Genomic DNA, 21,599 nt, shown 5'->3' with positions numbered 1-21,599 from the left:
TCCACTGTAGCGGATGTGAAAAGGAGTATTCTGCAGAGTCCAAAGCCATATTTGTACTGCTTTTGGGTCATCCTGAAATGCCACATTTCTCTGATTCAGTCATAACCAGGGCCTTGCTGAGGGGTGACCTCAGTTGGATGGATTGATAAACTTTCTTCCACAAGCTAAGGCCTCCTCTCCACGAAGAGAAGATGGGTGGGGCTACAGGCTCATCCATCAGCAGCTATCACTGGGTGCCAGGCACCAGGCTGCACCAAGGAGGGAAGGCAGCGAGGGGGGACGTTTTTTTTTCTTCAGAGACCATGTAGCAAGAAACCCTAGATGACACCATCTTGAACAAACCCAGAGGCTGGACAAGAAGGAGGGTGCAGGGGCAAGGAATTGATGTGTCGCTGTTTGATAGGACCAACGGAGACTTCCTGCCAGCCCCTACTCAACTTTTTTAAAGTGCTTGCACCGGAGAGAAGCTCTCTCTGGGGTGTGGTCTGCTGAGGCGGAAGGTGCTGAAGCCTGGCAATGGGCTGTTGGAAGGAGAGACCCCCATGACTGCCCCCCAGGACCCTAACAGCGCCAGAAGAAGAGCCCAGGACCAGTGCGCAGAAGCAGGGGCCTCTGCACAGGCAGAAGAGAGGCCCAGGAGGAGAGCCAGGTGAAAGGCTGGCGCATAGAGCCAGTGAAGACCGCTGCCTGCAGAATCACCCTCTTGAAGACAGGGAGGGCAAAGGAGAGTGCTCCCAGTGGCTGGGGGGCGCCACCAGGAGCAAGAAGACATGAAAATGGGGCAGATCAGACCCCCAGGGACCCCAAGGGGATGAGATATGGCCCCCCGGAAGGTAGGTGACCATTGACCCCTAAGAACACCGACGATGAAGCGCGGGGGCTCCGCCGTCAGTCTCAGAGATGCCTCAGGGGTGGGTAAGGTCCCTGGGGCTGACCCCAAGGAGAAGGGAAGCCTGGGAGTGCTGTCGTGCTCCCCGTGAAGGTGCCCTGCAGGGGGGCCAGGAGCCTACCGAAGATGGAGACGGGGGAGCGCCGTCGCGCCCCCGCAAAGAAGTAAGACGGGGAGCGACGCCGCGCTCCCCGTGAAGGTGCCCCATGGGGGGGCCAGGAGCCCACCCTGGCCCCCACCAAAGATCAAGTCGGGGAAGGTGTGCGGGGTGAGGGATTCGGGACCCCAACTCCATGCCCTGCCAAAGTCAGGGTGCGCCGTTGGGCACCCCGTGAAGGTATGCGAGGAGAGAAATTATGCAGAGGGGGCCCAAGACCCCATCCCCGGGCCCTGAAGTCATGGAAGGGGCCCGGGACCCCAACCCCGGACCCTGAAGAACGGCCAGAGACCGGGAGAGAGCCACCACACTCCCCCGCAGTCCATCCGGAACGGAGGAGGCGAAAGCGTACTCAGCCGGTTCCCGCGGCCACACAAAGGGATGCGGGCCGGGAGGGAGCCGGCAGGGGCAGCCGGGGGTGGGCTCCTTGGGCTGCCCTCAGCCCAGCAATTCACGCGGGGTGCCCGGGTGGGACCGAGCAGCCCCAAGCCAAGAAGACGCGAAGGTAGGCATAAGGGGCCCGGCTGGGACCGGGCCCCCGAAAATGGGAAAGAGTGGCCGGGCGTGGGCTCCCCGAGCCGTAGAACCTATCTGAGGGTCCAGGTGGGACCGGACACTTCAACGGGCAGCCAGAGTGGCCGGAGGCCCACATCGCTGCTCTCCCCGGAGCAGCAGGAGAGCCGCAGTTCAGAAACGCATGAGGTCCCACAATGCCTTGCTGGCTAGGAACGGCCTGCAGGGGAAACACTGTGTTTTCTCTGTTTGTGGTGGCCCCAGGAAGACGGGGTCACCACCACATGAATGCAAAGGTGCCGGGGGTTGTCTCCCCCAGCATGAAGAGAAAAGTCCCTCCCTAAGTGTCTTGGGGACTTAAAAGAAACAACCCCTCAAGTGCTCTGCCAAGATTGCATCACCTTCAGGGCTGGAACTTTTGTTCTACAGCTCGGGTGCATTGAGAAGTGCATCATGGAGTGAAGGGCTGAGTTGAGGATGTCTGGAGAAGGGCATGCCCTGGAGGTGAAGAGGTGTAATTATACTGAAATGAATTTACTAATGGTCATTTCTTTTAGAGGGACTGAAGTTCATATGTTTAATGTGAAGTACATGTAAGGTGATGTCATAAGCAAAGTGGGGTTATGTTGCCAGACATTCCTGCTAGGGCGCCTGGCTTTATAGGTGTAATCGTGTGATTACATCTGTGATGCCTTTAGGGGCTGTAATTGCAATGCATTCTAATAATACACAAATGTGATGAGTACTGTCATTCGAAAGTGATGCCTAAACATGTATTCTTGCTGCTGCTGTTAGGCGAGGAACAACCCAGACAGTTAGCCCTTAAGATGTAGAGGTGCATACTTTATGGTCAGTATGAGATGCTCAGTCAGGGTTATGTGTCACCAAGCCAAGTGTACCCATTTTTAATGCTGGTTGAGGTAATGGGGTGGGTCGCCACTGGGGAGGGGCCAGTGCTCAGGGCCCACGCCTCAGGGTATGATCAACTAACTGCATTGGGGGCAAGATGATGTGCATACATGGGAGTGGTGGTCCTAGACCCCACCCCCTGAGGGAGGGGTGGATATGTTATGCAATGTCACAAAGTGATTCCAACAGCTTATGTATATTTGTAAATTGGTGCATAGTATTGAGTAGTGTGTGTTTAATAAATGTACTCTTAATTTTATAAATCAAAGTACAGACTGAACAATTAATTATTGAGTGTTATTTTTGCGCACCTGCAAATGGAGATTACTAGCCCACACCACCTCCCTTGAGTAAGCCTCAGACTGCTCTGCACCGGTACTCTCTGAGAGTCAGGTGCTATGATTGGGTGTTTGGTTCCCAGTGATGGACAAAAGAAGTCATGTAATTTGTGCAGGCCTCACAGATGCTGCCTCGTATTCCAACAATACTTTAATGTCCTTTTCAAAGCTAAAAGATGTTTGCAATTTATCTAATTGTTCTTTTTCTCAGTATACCAAATTGTGATGTATTAGAAAACATTAATATAGTATGTAAAGTATCTACAGGAACGGTACATAAATTTCCAAAGATATTTGCAATTTTATCACATTGTACGAAAACGTCCATGTTCTACAATTCTTTGTTGCTGACATAACTTTCACGAAAAATCCACGAAGAAGGGAATTGGGAACAGGACCTTAATCGTAACTGGCCAGTTTCAATGTTGGAGGATTTATAGTGAAAATGTTGCTCTTCGTTGAGAGTGGCAAGTACAACACACACTGGGGCAGATTTATGATGACTGGCGCATCCCCAGGGATGCGCCAGTCATCCTGCGCTGCTGCTCCGCCACCCATGGTGCGCCGCATTTACTATGCGGCGCACCATGGGGCAAAAACGGCACAGATGCGTGACGCATCTGTGCCGTAAAGGTGGCGCATTGCTGGAGCTGCGTCGCAAGCGCGACGCAGCTCCAGCAAGGCTCGGTGGTGACCCATCTCCACAATGCTGCGTCAAGACCTACGCCTGCTTCAAGCAGGCGCAGGGTTTTGGCGCAGCATTGTCCTGAAAGTGACTGAGTGAAATCTTATAGATTTCACTCAGCCACTTTTAGGAGGCGTTCCTGCGCAGGAACGCCCCCCCCTGCGCAGGAACGCCTCCTATGGCGCAGGGCTTTACAACATGACGCATCTCCGAGATGCGTCACGTTGTAAATAGGGCGCATTGTTTGCACCGCCGTTGCGTCAAATAAAGTGACGCACCGGCGGCGCAAGGCCGTCATAAATCTGCCCCACTGTTTTTTTCTATCTTCAATCGACTATTTTTTACTCAAAATTTTACCTATGACCAATCCTCTTGCCACTGATAATTGCGATTAGACGGTACTGATGCAGTGTGCATTGACTACATAATGGAAACTTAAGTATCCTCCTCATTAAATACAATTTTTCTGGGAAGTTTGGTCCCAGTTTGACATGAATTGCCAGGAGGAGGTAGATTAGTGGATTTGTTACTGGAAATTACTTTTCAACAGATTACTTCAAATTGGAAAGATTTTAGGAACATTATCTTTAAACACAGACAGAATGGCATTTGTTAGTATCTTAGACTAGATACGGACATACTTTTCCCCCAAACATATCTAATAAAAGAGCAGAGATTCGAGTTATAATTTTCAAAGACTAAATATACATTTATTCTTGCTACAGCTGAATAAAGGACAAACCTCCTTATTTTGTTGTCATTTCTATATATAGTTTCTGTTAGATTTGGGGGTCTCTAGTTGGCACAGGTAGGTACTTGTGACAAATAGGGACCCTTACCTCTAGTCAGGGTAAGGGGGTACACTCCTAAAATAACCCCTGCTCACCCCCTTGGTAGCTTGGCATGAGCAGACAGGTTTATCTCAGGGGCAGTGTGTAAAGTATTTGTAACCACATACATTAATCAAGTGACAACCCTACAGATGGACACCACACAGGTTTTATTTAAAAAATAAGTATTCTTTATATAGACTTATCACAAGACCACAAACGACAAAAATCCACAATACTGTACTTAAAATGGTATTTTTAACTTTGTTCTGTTTAGTTCTTAAAATGCAACACTTTAAGTCAATGTACCTTACGATGCATTACGCTTCCACAACAAAAGTCTTGCAGCGATGGAAATGCAGCAAAGAAATAAAGACGTGAAGATCTTCCAGCTGTAGCACGCTTTTCCGATGATGCGAGAAGTCTCGATTCGATGCGTCAGCGGCGACACCCTTGTTCTGAGATGCGATGACAACAGCTTTGGCTGCGACACTCTTCTCCGACGTTGCGAGACGCTTCTGCACAATGCGACAACTACAGCAGCGACATTCAAGATGCGACGACAGGAGCTCCGACGGCGGCACGCTTCTCTGTGGATGCGAGGCGCTTTTCATGATGCGGTGCAATACGACAGCTACAACGGCGACATCCAAGATGCGACGGCAGCAGCAGCGACGGCAACACACTTCTCCTTCATTGCGAGACGCTTCTCTCGATGCTGTGCAATACAACAGCTACAGCGTCGACATCCAAGATGCGACGGCAACACGCTTCCTCTTCGTTGCGAGATGCTTCTCTCAATGCGGTGCAATACGACAGCTACAGCGGCGACATCCAAGATGCGACAGCAGCAGCAGGCGACGGCGACACGCTGTTCCTTTTGAGTCGCGCATCCAGCTCTTTGCGACACGCAGTCCCTCAGAAGGCCCAAAACAGCAGTAGGCACTCCCCAAGGAACTCGGAGGAGCTGGGGGTTGAAATCTGTTGTCCATGAGACACTTCAGCAGGAGGCAAGCTCTGTTCCGAGCCCTTGGAGATCCTTACAAGTTGATTAAAGTACACAAAGTCCCTTCTCCTCTCTTTGGCAGTCAGGCAACCACTGCAGGCCAATCCCCCAAGCAGCACTTCAGCTTAGGGATAGTCCCTCCTCAGTTTCTTCATGTTCCTCTCCTCAGCAAAGGTTTCTTCTTGTTTGCCCAAAAGCGATCTAAATTTTTGGGATCAGGGTCCCACTATTTATATCCCAAAATCCTTTGTCCTCTGAGGGCAGAGGGGCCTTTGCGTAATTCAAACCAGTTCTGGCCAGTCCTGGAGCACTCTGTTTACATGACTCCTTCTTTCCTTTCACAGTGCAGGGCAGAAACATCAGACGCCCCACAGGAGGTGGAGCCAGCATTGTGAAGGGAAGGCACAGCCCTATTCAGGTCCCAGGTGCAACTCCTCCCCTCCATCTAGATACAGATCTAAAAGTGGTATTTTGAAACACAGAACGTTAAAACCAACTTCACTAAAAGATGTATTTTATCATTCTGAGTTCAGGCATACTAAACTCGAATTTCTACCATGTTCCCTGAGTCCGTTAGGATTATAAACTGTAATAATCTAACTGACTATTCTGGCCTATGGAGAACAGGTAGCCTTGCAATAGTGAAAAACGAAAAATAGCTGTAATTCACTATTAGGACATGCCACACACACCAGGGCATGTCCTACCTTATACTTACAATGCACCCTGCCCTTGTGCCTACCATAGGGGTGTCTGATATGAAGAAAAGGGAAGGTTTAGGGACTGGCAAGTGGGTGCACGTGCTCAGTCAACATGCCAGTGCCAGACTGAAAACAGGCTCTGCAATGGCAATTCTTAGACACACTTTTACAGGCTGCTTCTGTGGGTGGCACAACCAGTGCTGCAAGCCCACCAGCAGCATTTGGTTTACAAGCCCTGGGCACTCCTGGTGCACGGTACTAGGGTCTGACAGGTAAACCACTAATTCATACATTCATTTACAATAGGGAGAGCATATGCACTTTAGCGCTGATCAGCAGAGGTAAAGTGCCCAGAGTCATAAAATAGCCAACAACAGGTCATAAAAAATATAGGAGGAAGGCAAAAAGTTCAGGGATGACCCTGCAAAAAGGGCCAAGTTGAACAGTTTCTTTTTGTATAAGATTGAATGTTTCTGTTATTGCTGCTTATACTTTTGCTTATTTTAGTAACATATCATTTGTCATTGTGATGCTTACATAAAGACCGACAAATGTAATTTGTGTTAAATCTTGTTAACATTTTCCTGTGCTTTTGTTTTTTTGTACCTCTTTTATTTCTCTGTACAGCTGCCTTTTCTTTTATCATCTCATAATATCCTCTTTACAAGAACTAGGTTATTCTTTCTGATCTCTATAGCACGTAATACTCTCTTTATGTTAGAATTTATATTTTATCGGGCGCTGATCACCTTGACGGGACAGTGCAGTGGAGGGAAAGATTAACCATCCAGGCAGGATTTCAGCACAGCTCCGGACTAGGCCGGTTTGAGATTCCCCTGTAAAACCGTGCTGTATGTTCAGTGCTCATATTCACTCAGTTCAGTCCCTCGCAGCTTACTTCACGCTCAATCCATGCCACCGAGAAGCTGCTGAGGTGAGTTTGGCTCGTGTCCAATGGAGAGGGTGGTCAGGGACACCTGGCCCTGCCCGTACACACAGACTCTGTAAGAGGCAAGGGAGATGGACAGGAGAAGCATGACCACCATTCCTGGATCACAATTTATGAACATTAGATTCAATCATCAGGCACCACTTCTTAAGCTATGAATCAAGCTTTAGGTTAAAACAATACCATTTTTTTCTCCAAAAGTGTCATTAGTTTAGGATACCTGCCAATTTGAAAAGAGAGTGCAAACGTTGGATAGGAGTTGGGTCTTTGCCAAATGCTTTTGCTCTTCTGCAATCTGAAGTGCCCACTTGTTTCCAAAGAGTTCTGTACAAAAGATGATTCAAAGTATCTTTATTACCGATTCCATGGCGATTGTTTAACATTAAACAGGGTATCAAGGGCATCCAAGAGCTTAGTTTCATACTTCTGTGGTCGATATATTCAGTTTTATGTACCTGAATGATAGTAACACCTTCTATTAGCATTGCTATTAAACATCAAATCTATGGTGGTAGGCTCATCTTAAAAATGAGCATCATTATTCTGCTTGGGGAATGTGCTAAAGGTTTTCAGCTGTAATCAAGCGGAAAACAAACATCCATGACTCTCACATGCATGGTATCCATTAAAAGATAGGGTAACCAGAAACGCTTAATGAAACTGTGGTGAAACAACACAAATGTGACTGTTCACGTTCTATCATTCTCTGTGGAGAAAGGTCTTTTTAAATATACAGGAGCATTTTTCTGCATAATTTGTTAAAAACGTGTTTCACCTCAGCCCCGATTTTACCTGAAACAAAATAACTTTGGCATGAACTCCAATTGCAAACGCCCTTCAACTTTATTGCACTTCAGTCTCTTGATGACCCCTTCCAGTTGCAACACCATGCCGCATAATGCATATTGCAGTAAATGCTAGGGGCAGTGTAGCCTGCTTATTTATTTGGCATCAAACCAGTCACAGGCAGGACACGGCCTAGTATATATTCCCCAAGGTGTAATTTCTGATTTTGTGTCATCACTCATCGACTTCCTGTTTCTGGGCTTCCGTAGTTTTCCTTTAGAGTATAATGAGCTCTGCAGCTAACCAACCAAATTTAGATGTATGCAGTTCTTAGCTTATAAACCAAGCGAAATGTGCCAAAGTAGCCACATAAAAATAACCGGAATGAAAAGATGCAATTTAAATGGGCCAGGAAGAGCCAAGATCCGCTTTACTTCCTCCATCTGTTTACCTACTCTGACGTCAGGTGCTGCTGCCCACTGGTGAGACTTTTGTGCTGATATAAGCAGTATCAAGGGGGAGAGACACAGAGCCAGGCCAGAGCAGAGTGAGGACAGCAGGAGCTGTGGAGCACGGCCCTTCTCAAATTGTATTTATTTATGTGAAATGCCGGGAGAATACCGACCAGTGCCCTGTCAGCACTGCAGATATCATTCTCCACTTCTCTTGAGTGGTGTGTAAAGAATTATAGGCCAGATGTCCAAAGCATTTTTGTGGTCACAAATGTCTCCGTTTGCAGATTTGGGCTCTTTAGAATCTCAAAAAGGCTTTTTCATATGTACAAACACCAAATTGTGATTCGGTAAAAAAAGTCACTGTATCACAATTTGGGCATTCGACCCAATTCCTATTCGGTATTTGGAAGGAGTTTGTTCAGGACGTACATCCCTTCCAAATACCGAATCAGAATGGTGTGTATTAGTGTTTTATGCCCGGAATCAAAGTGTAAATTATTAATACTAATTAATACCGACTACAGAAGTGTAGTGGTAATGCATTCGCAGGCCCTTCTCCTTAGAGAGTGTTACAAATAATATGTTAAATTAGGTATTGGTTCCATGAACTACTGCCTAATCTTAAACAATGTAAGTAAAACATTTCATATTTTTTTAAAAAGCATCCTTTTTTTATTTTAATAAATTGGTTGCATTTCCCCCCCACAAAAAAAGACTTTATTTAAAAGCAATAACTGACATGGTGGTCTGCTGACGCTAGCAAACCACCATCCCAATGATGGCTTTGATTTCTAGTGGGTCACCAATGGCGACCTACCTCATTAACATTCATGTGTCGGTCGATTTGCAAGTCATTAGGAAGCAGTCATTTTTCGAACCAACCTAATAGTGCATAGGTAGTTCTGTAAATTAGCACCCGTGTCGCAAAAATACTGGTTGAAAATTGCAACCAGTATTTTTTAACCAGAGTTTAGTACATCTGCCCAATATTCCTCCTCCTTCTTCTAATTTGGGAGAGTAAAAGCAAACATAATCCTATATAAACCACAGGGCCTTTAAGGCACATTTATGTTCAATCTGATCGCTTTATGACTGACTAGGAACTCAGATCCCACTCGACTTCTGTCCCAGCTGGAAACCAATAAGGTCAATTCTGCCCTTCCCATCCATTTCGAAATTATTCTGATGGGAGATCTGCTCCCCTTTGATCTTGAAACCATACTGCTCCAGACCCTTGTTTGCCCTGTTAGTTATCTACTTGTCAGATAACTCCACGTTTCTCTGGATAGCCTTCACAGAGATCAGAGAAGGTAATGAGTGGGTTAGTGCACTCTTCCCTGAATCACTTGGCAATTGTTAACTGATTTAGGGGCTGATAATCTTTTGATTCTATTCCTCGTTCCCATTTATTCCAATAAAGCATTATCATGGATCTAGCTCTCAAACACCCTTTTTCTCTCAGGGGACCTCTGCAACCACTGGCTTCAATCCAAACCCACTAATTGGTGCATCTTTCATGCATTCACATGCCAGTTTATTATTTTCATATTTTCATAGACAAGGGAACCCAAAGAAATGACAATAGGTGTTCAAGCCATTAGCAGGGATCAGTATGGTCGCTGGTAGAGCAAGCTGTAGGGATACAGGTTCCAGCGTATAGGGACAACCAAGCAAGTAAATATGGAGTCACGGGAAGTGCGGGTTTAGGGGGTAACCTAATCAGGGTCCAGAAGAATCCAGGTCGGAATGCAACGAATAAACCAAGCGACGGAGCAGTAGACGATCTCCGTCTATACTACCTAAACTTGAGGAAGGAGTGGCAGCAATATGCGACTCTCTGCTGCAAAGGGCGACAACCAATTGTCATTTTTGCAATGAGGACTCTCCTCCATGGGCATTTCTTGTCTCAGGCATACATAATTTAATCCTGATGATGTTCCCCATTATCCAAACAAAGCACAGAGCCCACCCAGAATCGCAGTGTTGTTCAAGAGATGTAGGTCAATTTCCCCACCAACTGTAGAGAGCGTCCAGGCTTCATGTAGCCTACTTGTGCTTCGGTTCTTCAGATGAGACCAGCCAGAATGCGGTCGTGGTTTCTCAGTGCCAAGCAGTCACAGGCAGTATGTCTTTCTTGGTGGAAAACCCGCAAGGCACTTTTAGGGTTTCCTCAGTGAACCATATTCACAGGCTCTTTAGAGCATGTTGTGGAGGTTCGCTGGTCTCAGGGCATCATCAGTATGGCTCAGTGATGCTGATCCTTCTCTTGAGTCACAGCAGCAGCTTCAGTTTTCCCTGCCGCAGCTCCTGGCAGTCCTCTTCTAGGCAGCATGTTCCTCGCGTAAGGGCACCACTGTGCTTCTCCTGAGCAGCTGGCCAGCTCATTCCTTCAAAGCAAGCACAAGGCAGTTCCTCCTAGCAGGCTGTCAAACTCCCCAGGTTTCTGGTCCTGGACTTGGTAAGTGGAGTTAGCATTCATACTTATACTAAGTTTGCAGGCAGAGTTTGTCTTAAGTACAAATTCACTCTGGGTTCAGGTTCACGCAGTTCTTAACTTTTGCAGATTTCTTCCAGACTGGTCCAGCCACAGTCTTTGTCTTACATTCTCAGCAAGATGGAGGGGTTTAGTTGAGAGGGAAGACCCAAAGTAAAGTAGCAAAAAAGAGAGAAGCTTCCCTACTTAACTACTACAGAGACTGTTGGGAGTACCACTTCAAGGAAAAATCGGGCAGGAGAACTTCCCTACACTTAAAAAGCATCTTCTGTCTTCTCTCCTCCATAACCGAATGCCCGCTCAACTACAAGGAAGCTCAGGAATGCATTAGAGGAGCCCGGCTATTGACACTGTTGTCTGGGGCTCTCTCCAACCTCCATATTATGTACTACTTTGGTTCAGGAAACCAAAATGGATTCTTGGGTGTCCACAGTCACATGCAGAACACTTGCTTCTCCAACATTCTATTGATCAACAACCCTTCTCCAACTATGCGCCCAGATCTATTCTCACTCACCTGAAATTCAAAAAGGAAACTGAATGCATATCTCTTCAAGGAGTACTACGCCTCACCCCTACACATACTTGGGGACTTGTTCCCGTCCACTTGTAAGTGATCTGGAATTGTACTCTACTGCTCTCATCCTTTGTTCAGTGTTATTTTGCTTTCCAACTAAGTCTGAGCCATTATTTCTTATTGTGTAAATGACTTTACATGTTTACTTTTTTTTACTGTACATATATTATGTATGCTGAAATAAAATTAAACTTATATGTTTTTACAAAAAACACAATGCTCAGTCTGGTCATTCACACCTGCAGTGCAGCCCTGATAACTGGGTTGTAATGTACACCTCCCTTGAGTTAAGAGAAACTGCTAGTCCACAGCTACCCAAAAATGTAAAGAGGCCCGAAAGGCCAAGTTTTCATTGCAGACCAAGTAGCAGGTGTCCTGGTTAATGAAGACCAAAATGAATGTCCTGCAACTGTACTTTGGCCATTTACAAATTCGGAAAAAGCTCCAAAACATCCATAATGCGAGTCCGATTTGCATAGATTTAATGTGTTTAAATTATTTCATATAGATTTGCAGCTCCAAAAATAAAAAAACTATTTAAAAACAATCAGACATCTAGTTTTGTTCCATCCAATGTCTCCGTGATTGCCTCATTCCAATTCCTTTGGCCTGATGGGCACACCTACAAATCCCATTGACTGCTCTGCCCCCTGTTTTGCTCTCAGAATTGAAAATCCTCAATTGCCAGGATTTTACATGGTATCCTACCAAACCAATCGCTGTCTTCCTTTTTGTTAGCCATGAAAGTCATTTGCTAAAGCTCACTCGTGGTTTGGGTTGCATTCTTGAGCCCTGAATATTAAAATCAAGTCAGATCTTCGGAATGACCAACACATATTAAATCAATCTCCTCCAAAATCGATTACCAATAAAGATTCCTCATACAAATTCATGTTGATACCCTGAAAACTTGACTGGATGTTATTATTCATTGGGTTGAAGAGTCCTACTCTACTGATGGCCATGTCACTTGTGATCCTTAGTGCACCATTTATTGAGCAGTCAAATACATGTTCCATTGTTTATTTGCCCACATATGCACCCCCCACACACACATACTCACCTGACACACAATTAATTTGCAAGTTCAGTGCAGTGTCATAGAGCTCCTTTATATTAGTAACAAACGGTTTCTTTTTTAGGCCATTCAGTACTCAGAACTGTTGGACTGATATCTGCGGAGTGCAGTGGAGAATAGCCCCTTGGACGCTATGCACAGCCACATGTGGCAACTATGGCTTCCAGTCACGGCGAGTTGAGTGCGTGCAGCTTCGAACAAACAAGCCTGTGCAAGAACATTACTGTTCCTGGAGACCCAGACCAGTAAACTGGCAACGTTGCAACATCGCCCCCTGTGAAAATGGTATGTTTCCTGAAACGAGAGTTCTTCACACCCCCACCAGTTCTCAGGTGGTAAACTACCTCCTGCCCGTGTTTCATGGTATTTTGAGAATTGTATATTTTAATTAATAATTCTGTTGGAGTTTTCACCTTAGCTTTGATTCCTCGATTTCAGTAGCAGCTGGCACAGATTGGGGGTGGCGGGGCGGGCGGAGTTAAAGATAAAAAAAGAAAACGTACTTATCCAGTATTATGGGTGTCTTTCATAGATTCACATGCCTGAATCATTCCCCGTCGTCGGGATGGGAGTCCCCGGTACATAAAAAGTAATGTCCTATAGACATATATATAGAAAAGTAGGCCTAGAGGCCTCACCTTAGTAACATATCCATGTCCTTTTGTAAAAAGGACCAAACTATAGAGAAGAGCCAATCCGCTGCCATCTCCCTCTAGAACCTTCCTGTCAGGAGCCTCAGTCCCTCAGATTTTCTACCGCACGTTGTGCTAAGGGAGTCTCCTCTGAGCTCTGCTCAGATTCTGTGTTTTTTCACTTCATTAAATAACTTTGTTGTCAAGGATTCTTTTCTACTATGGATTATCTTCATATACATTTGTTAAAGAAGGTCTGGTAAGGAAGGGCGACTTTTAATATGGTGTCAAACACTAAGACCAGAAAGGAGGTATATTATTTTCTCCAGTGACAGTGATGAGGCGTTGACCTCAATATCTAGGAAATCTCAAAAGAGAAGAAAATCTCCTCAAACTCATTCCTTAGGGGAACGTCCTGAGAAGGCCCTCAAAAAGACCACTCATGGGTCTTCTGGGCGCAGTTCTTCAAAATCTCCTCACTCTGTGGAAAAGGAGAGTAAAGGACTTGCTTTTGGAGAAAAATCATGTAAAAAAGATGACTTTTGAGCCGTCAAAATCACCTCCTCTGGTCATAGGACCCTTCAGGAAGGCGTCTTCTATACCTCCTGAGGTAAAGACTAAGATGCCAACATCGTCAACAGGATCGTCGACGAAGAAACCATCATCATTGCCTATTACAGCCTCTTCGTCTACGATGGCCTCGTCTACGATGGCCTTGTCTACGAGGGCCTCATCTACGATGGCCTCGTCTACGACGGCTCGTTTACGATGGCTCGTCGACGACACCTCGTCTATGACTGCTCGTCTACGACGGCCTGTTTACGGCGTCGACGATGGCCTCATCTACCATGGCCTCGTCTACGATGGCCTCGTCTACGATGGACTATCTACGATGGCTTGTCTACGATGGCTTGTCTACGATGGCTCATCTACGACGGCTCGTCGACGACTCAACGACCTCGTCTATGACTGCTCGTCTACGACAGCCTGTTTACAGTGTCGACGATGGCCTCGTCGACGATGGCCTTGTCGACAATGGCCTCGTGTACGATGGCCTCATCTATGATGGCTTGTCTACGATGGCTCGTCTACGACTGCGTCGTTGACGTCGGCCTCATCTATGACTGCTCGTCTACGACGGCCTGTCTACGGCGTCGACGATGGCGTCGTCTACGATGGCCTAGTCTACAATGGCCTCATCTACGAGGGCTCGTCTTCGATGGCTCGTCTACGATGGCATCGTCATCGACGGCCTCGTCTATGACTGCGTCTACGACGGCCTGTCTACGGCGTCGACGATGGCCTAGACTACAATGGCCTCGTCTACGACGGCCTCGTCTACCATGGCCTCGTCTACGATGGCCTCATCTACGATGGCTCCTCTACGATGGCTCGTCGACGACGGCCTCGTCTACGACGGATCGTCTATGGCGTCGCCTACGACGGCCTCGTCTATGACTGTTCGTCTACGACGACATAGTCTATGACGGCGATCTCGTCGACGGGCTCGTCAATGAGGGAAATTCCGACAATTCTGGAATCTCTTATAATGAGGTAGAGAGGGCTGCTCAGCGTTTTAAGATCTCAATGGTCTCTCAAGAACAGGTCTGCTTCTTGTATGACTTCAAAGAACCTCTCAAGAAGGCAGTAAGGTCAATACCGATTATCGATTACCTATAGTCAGAAGAGGTAGAGGTCATGCAGAACCCCTCCTCTGTATCACAAGTGATCCCTCAGTTGGATCAGAAGTATAGGGCGCCAGATACAGCACCAGCGTGTTTAACATGACATCCTAAGCCGGACTCCGTGATGGCACAGGCGGCCCAGAAGACCTCCAGGAATCCTTTGGCCCCTTTGTCGCTTCCTCCTGATAAGGAGTGAAGAAGAGTGGACAACATTGGGAACAGGTTTTCCTCAATGTCGGCAATGACGGTAAGGCCGCGAACGCCCTAGCACTCTTGGGATGCTATAATAGACAATTGTGGGCACACATAGCCCAATACCTGTCGGAATTGCCAGATTCATCCAAAGAGGAAGTAAAGAGGATTCTGCTAGATGGTGAAGCATCGGCGTCAGAAACTATAGACTGCGCGATGGATATCGCTATGACAGGGTTCCGCCAGGTGGCTGGAGCAGCAGTCTTGCGGCTCCAAGGATGGCTAAAGGCAACCACTTTCCGTCCTGAGGTGCAAACAAAGATTTTGGACATGCCATATGATAGCAAGTTACTATTTGGCACAAAAAATTGACGAAGCAGACACTGCGAGAGCTTTGGGCACTCTTCAGTATAAGAACCAGTCCTTTAGTGGAAATAGAGGAAGAGGACAGTCTTCCTACAGAGGAAATTACCAATACAAGTCTTCCTACTCTTCAGGCCAGAGTAGACCGCAATACCAACTGCGCCAACAACAGCAAAACAAGCAATCCTCTTTTGGGAAGTCGTCCTTTCAAGGTAAAGGACAGCGGAAATAACAAAAATCTATGGCTGCTTCTATGAGAGATCTCGATTATGCTGCAGAAAGAAGCAATAGAAAGAGTACCTCCATCTCAGAAGGGAAAAGGGTTTTATTCCCGCTTCTTTTTGATCCAGAAAAAAGACAAGAAGTGGAGACCAATCTTGGACCTCAGGGCCCTCAACAAATTCCTAAGAAGCAGTTGTTTCGCATGGTAACGATCAAGGAGGTCTTGCACCTACTGTAAGAGCAGGATTTTAGGGCGTCCCTAGACCTACAGGACGCTTACTTCCATATCCCAATTCACAGGAAACAAAAAAAGGTCCTTGCGATTTGCAGTAGCGGGCAGACACTTGCAGTTTCGCGTTCTACCTTTCGGGCTCAAGTCTGCACCTCGCATATTCACGAAATGTCGTATCCCGGTGGCGGCATATCTCAGACAGTGCCATCACCAAGTCTTTCCGTATCTGAATGACTGGCTGGTCAAGGCTCCATCCTTAGACGCGTCCATGTCTTCCAACACCTGTTTAAAGCTTTTCGATTGCTTGGGTCTCACCCTCAATCAGGAAAAATCGGTCCTACAACCTTCTCAGTGCATCAGTTTCCTAGGTGCAACCCTGGACACACGGTCAGCAAAAGCTTTCCCGTCCAGAGAGAGGATGAACAAGCTCCTTGCACTAGCTGATATAGTAGCCTCGAAGAAAGTCTTTACAGTCCGCCTCTTCAAATCCCTCCTGGGGATGATGTCATCGTGTATCCTCCTGAGTCCTCACTTTAGACTACGAATGAGACCTCTACAGGAGGCGCTCTCGAAGCAGTGGGTCCAATGCACAGGGTCATTCGATGACCACATAAAAGTGAATCCTCACATGGGCGGAGCCCTGCAATGGTGGATGTCATCTCAAAACCTGTCTCAAGGCTTGTCATTCCTGCTTCCGGCTGCTCCTCATGTTGTCACAACAGGCGCCTCCTTGGAAGGCTGGGGAGCTTTTCTGCAAGAGTACAGATAAGCGGGAAGTGGTCTCCTATGGAGAAGAAACTACCTATCAATCTGCTCAAACTGCGGGCTGTCTTCCTGGCCCTTCAAGCTTTCCTGCCAAGAATAAAACATTCCCTGGTGCTCGTCCGAACAGACAACACCACGACTATGCACTACCTCAATAAACAGGGAGGGACACGCTCGCTGACATTCTCTCGCAAGTCGCAAAAAAAATAAAAAATCTGGAATTGGCTCATACTCCACAATGTAACCCTAAGGGCGGAATATGTCCCAGGCACGGACAATGTGCTCGCCGACGCATTGAGCAGCAGGCAGAAAACATCATCACACGAGTGGGAGCTAGATCAACAAATTATCGACCAGATCTTCTCCAGATGGGGCACGCCGCAAATCGATCTATTTGCGATGAGAATGAACGCCAAATGCCCACACTTCGCAAGTTGGCATCCCCAGTCAGGGTCTCTAGGGAATGCATTTTCCATCGCATGGCGCAACGTCTTTGCGTACGGATTTTGGCCATTCCCGATGCTTCCCAGAGTCCTCAGGAAAATTTAGGTGGAGCCTTGTACTCTAATTTTAATAGCCCCAACTTGGCCGAGGCAACATTGGTTCACAGAGCTCCACCGTCTATGCCTGGAGCCGCCGATCCACCTGCGGCAGTATCCATCTCTGCTCACAATGAACAACAATCAAGTTCAACATCCGGATCTGAAGTCTCTCAGGTTAGCTGCCGGGCTCCTGAGTTCCGAGAGTTCCACAATCTGAATATTCCACAAGACTGTAGAGACATTCTTGCCAGAGCAAGGGCGGATAGCACGACCAAAACGTATTCCCTGAAATGGAAGCGCTTTTGTGCTTGGTGTGCAGATCAAGGCATCCGGCCTTTCTCCTCCTCACCGGAGCAAATCTTACCTTATCTATTACATCTGTCACAGTCGGGCCTAGCCCACTCCTCCATTAAAGTACACTTAGCAGCAATATCTCGTTATAAAAGAACTTCAACGAGTCAATCTCTCTGGTCAAGCAGGTTGATTAAGCAATTTCTAAAAGGATTATACAGATCTTTCCCGCCAGTAAGGATGTTGCCACCTACCTGGCATCTCAATGTGGTTCTTAACCAGCTCATGAAAAATCCGTTCGAACCAGTACACGGAGCTGACCTGAAGTATGTCTCGTGGAAAACAGCACTCCTCCTGGCGCTCACATCTGCAAGGAGGGTCAGTGAGCTACTGGCGTTTTCAATCCAGGATCCTTTTCTACAGTTTAAAAACGACAGAGTAATCCTGAGAACCAATCCTAGGTTTATCCCAAAAGTCCCGTCAGACTTCCACCTAAATGAACCTGTGGTTCTGCGTTTCTTCTTTCTAAACCCAAGCACGGCAGCTGAGAGATCGCTGCATTCTTTGGATCTCAAACGATGCTTGAAGTTTTACATTGACAAAACGAAAACATTCAGGAAATCTAACCAGCTATTCGTAGTTTACAGCAGACCTAGGAAAGGTCTACCACTTACCAAGCAGAGCATCTCCAGGTGGATTTCTGCAGCCATTGCTTTCTGTCATGACCAAGCTGGACAGCCATTGCATTCCAAAGTGAGAGCGCACTCCACAAGAGCTATGTCCACTTCTATGGCTCTCTTTGCAGGGGCGCCAGTCATTGGCATTTGCAGGGCGGCAAAATGGAAGTCGCCGCATACCTTCACTAGGCACTACTGCCTGGATTCTGAGCTGATGAATCATGCGGCAGTGGGACAAGCAGTGTTACGCCATCTATTTCAGTAAGGTGAGCCTTCCTCCGTCCCTCCATCCTACTCTGGTATGCACATTTCTTTACTAATACTTATTGTGGATGTCTAATGATGGTTCATGCTCGCATGATGTGTATTATCTAAGGACTTGTATATGCTGTTCCATCAGAAATGTGCACTCTGCATTGCTTGCTACTCTGATTCAGGCATGTGAACCTATGAAAGACACCCATAATACTGGATAAGAAATGTGTTAACTGCAGTTATCCAGTATTGGTGTATTTCATAGATTCACATGCAACCCTCCCGCCTTCCCTGGAAGGACTCACCTAATTCTCTCAGTATCACGCCTACTTAGCTTAGTGCGTACGAAAATCTGAGGGACTGAGGCTCCTGACAGGAAGGTTCTAGAGGGAGGTGGCAGCTGATTGGCTCTTCTCTATAGTTTGGTCTTTTTTACAAAAGGACATGGATATGTTACTAAGGTGAGGCCTCTAGGCCTACTTTTCTATATATATCTCTATAGGACATTGCTTTTTATGTACCGGGGACTCCCATCCCGACGACGGGGAATGATTCAGGCATGTGAATCTATGAAAGACACCAATACTGGATAACTGCAGTTACAGGTAAGTAACGCATTTCATCCTTGTGTCTCTCCACGTCTCTCGTCATCCTCGTCCCTCCGCTCCAGCCGGAGGAGGAACGGCCAGGCTCCCCTGACCAATCGCAACGCTGCAATGCAGCGTTGTGATTGGTAAGCACCCAGGTTCCCCATACCATTAAAAATGCTGCAACGCCATCGACGCTCAGGTGGGGAATGTGGGCTTGTACATGTTCTCGAGAACATGCAAAGTGCAGAGCAGACCCGCCCCGCAAAGACGCAGGAACAAATGAAATTATACCATTGTCCAGTTAATATAATTGTATTTTTCCTTCATTTCCACTGCTAAAAGCAGTGGGGCCAAACTCACTGCTTTATTTGCCAATTTCTGATGTATTCTTTTGGTGCTTATTTGGTGAGTATGCAAGATTCTCTTAATGATAGTTATGGAATCTTACATGGGTGGATATTATTATTTATGAATTTAACAACCACAATTATTGGGATCAGAAATGTTATACAGAGTACATAGTACCACTTCAAGGAAAAATAGGGCAGCAGAACTACCTAGGACGATTACCATAAAGACGAACAGAATGAGCTGTGGTGTGGATACATCGTGCCAGTTGTATAATTAACTTAGGCAATGACAGGTACATTTTAACATGAGAAGTTTTTATGACACCTGGAATATATAGGTAAATACTATATACATAGTTATACAGGTATAAAAGTGCGGGAAGTGAGAAACTGATCACTCACACCTCTAGAGTTGAGAGAGGAGGTCGCTCAGTTATATGGTGGTATGGTGTTTCGGTGAAGGTGGCCTGAATGTTAAAATTATCAGATGTGATAGAAGGTTATAGGTGGCAGATCTTTAGTTACAAATTGGCATATGTGGCACAGGGTGTCATAAAGGTAGGTGGTGGCATAACATTCACTCCTTTAAAAGCCAGTATCAGTACGGCTCTGTTTTAGGCAGAGAGTAAGCCAGCTTGGTGGCTATACAAATCGGTGCAGGTAAGTGTAAGAAGATTAAACACTGAAGAGAGATGAAATAAGGTTGCGATGTGCAGTAATAATAAAGTTGGATGCATGTGAAAGTGCGGTTTCCGACTAGGGAAGGCCACAGAAACCCAATTGGATGGAATTAAGTAGGTCTTGTGAGGCTAGCTTGAATCTGAGGTGGTTGAAGACCCTTTTATCCAATATTTTGGAGCAGAAAGAGGAACTGAATAACCACAAGAGAGTTAGAAAGAGAAGAAGACTGTGCAGTGTTCTTTTTTTTACAAGAAGGAGAACCATGGGCATTTGAAACATGTTGGACAGAAGCCGCTTATTAACGAATACTTGAACAGACAGGCCGAACAGACGCTGGTTGTGAGAGAAATCGGTTTAATGGTTTAACAATAGGAGAAACACCACATGACAATATTCACAATGTTCTACTGCCACCACTCCCGGTTACCCCATCGCAAAAGTCTTTCCAACTGAGGAGTCAGATGTGGACACAAGCAACATCATCCCAATCAAAACCAAAACATCATGTTCTTCTCAGAGCTTCAAGAGGTATGAATTTAACCATCATATTGATGCAAGTCTGTTGATGTTCTGGGGCCTCACATGTCATAGGACCTACTTTTACTGTAAACGTAAACACTGAGGGGTACATTCATGACACAGGTTCCAGACTACCATCCATTTTATTTCCAATAGCTGTGTGAGTAGGTGAGCATGACAAAAGATTGATCTAATTTTCAAACATTTTGGACGAAATCGTTCCTGAAGAAACACCAGAGAATTAAGTAAGTGTAAATTGTGAAGGTAGATCAGAAGTGCGTCTCGCTGGAAACCCCATGTGGTTCCACACTGGTCACTTTGCTAGCCTTCGGTGTACCTGGTACTCTCAACTTTCGAACACAACATCTTAGAATACATGTCGCTTGTACTTCCATGGAAACCATCAAGGGGATGATAGACTCTGTTTCACGTGTCGCTTGAAAATTTGCTTCCTATGCCTTTGGGTTTCTACCTGTCACATCCATAAATGTACTCCTACTTCAGAGGAATAATCCTTCTGTACTGTATCAGATCTTAAAGTGCTCCATAAGCGCCCCTTCAAAACTGCCTTCAAAACCTGAAACTTTTTTTATCAAAATACTTGAAGAAATGTGCTTCATATGCATCATTTTGGCCTAATATTACTGACAATTTCTTGAAACACTCTTCAGAAAGACTTGACTTGCTTCGGGCCGTCAGTCGCTCCATGGCCCTATATCTTTCCTAGAAAGATGGATGTGCAGACACACAGACAACACCAGGGTATCCGAAGAGACAATTTGGCTAGCACTACAAAGTGTGGCCAATGCATACGTGATTTTCAGTGCCAGAGTCCTATAGTTTCTCTCACTGTATTCATTCAGTCCCTAGCATGGCCCAAATCCATGAAGAAAAAGCAAAAAACTTTATCTGGGGACTTGAGATGACACTTTCTAGACATTTCTGAGTAGCAAACCAGCATCCAAACAAATGAATCGTAAATACATTCTGGTGAACTGGGAAAAGGGCGTCTTTTCTAAACAGTTCTTCTTTACTAACAAAAACAAATGGTAGTGCAGAAAGCTCTGTAGAGGTCCTGCTAGCCCTTCCTCTCTTTTAACTAAATGTTTCCAATTTAAAGCAATTGACCTAAAAAGGGGGATTGTTAGGAATGTTTGAATTTAGTCTGAAAGAAGCAAGGGGACGTGTTCTCAGACTGAATTACTGCTTTCTCCTTGACATATTACTGTAAGTAAT

General features: G+C 46.1%; 1 protein-coding gene across 1 annotated transcript in view; it reads left to right on the top strand.

Moving 5' to 3' along the window:
• The window catches only part of ADAMTSL1 (ADAMTS like 1), a 677,686-nt gene that overhangs the window by 643,798 nt on the left and 12,289 nt on the right, over window positions 1-21,599 (top strand). The window contains exon 28 of the mRNA XM_078677817.1: window positions 12,432-12,652. Within this exon, the coding sequence (XP_078533943.1) occupies window positions 12,432-12,652 (221 nt within the window). The remainder of the gene's footprint in view (window positions 1-12,431; window positions 12,653-21,599) is intronic.

Source organism: Lissotriton helveticus, chromosome 2_1 (genome assembly GCF_964261635.1).
Source record: "Lissotriton helveticus chromosome 2_1, aLisHel1.1, whole genome shotgun sequence".
Classification (NCBI taxonomy): domain Eukaryota; kingdom Metazoa; phylum Chordata; class Amphibia; order Caudata; family Salamandridae; genus Lissotriton; species Lissotriton helveticus.
This window is presented reverse-complemented; position numbering and strand designations above follow the sequence as displayed.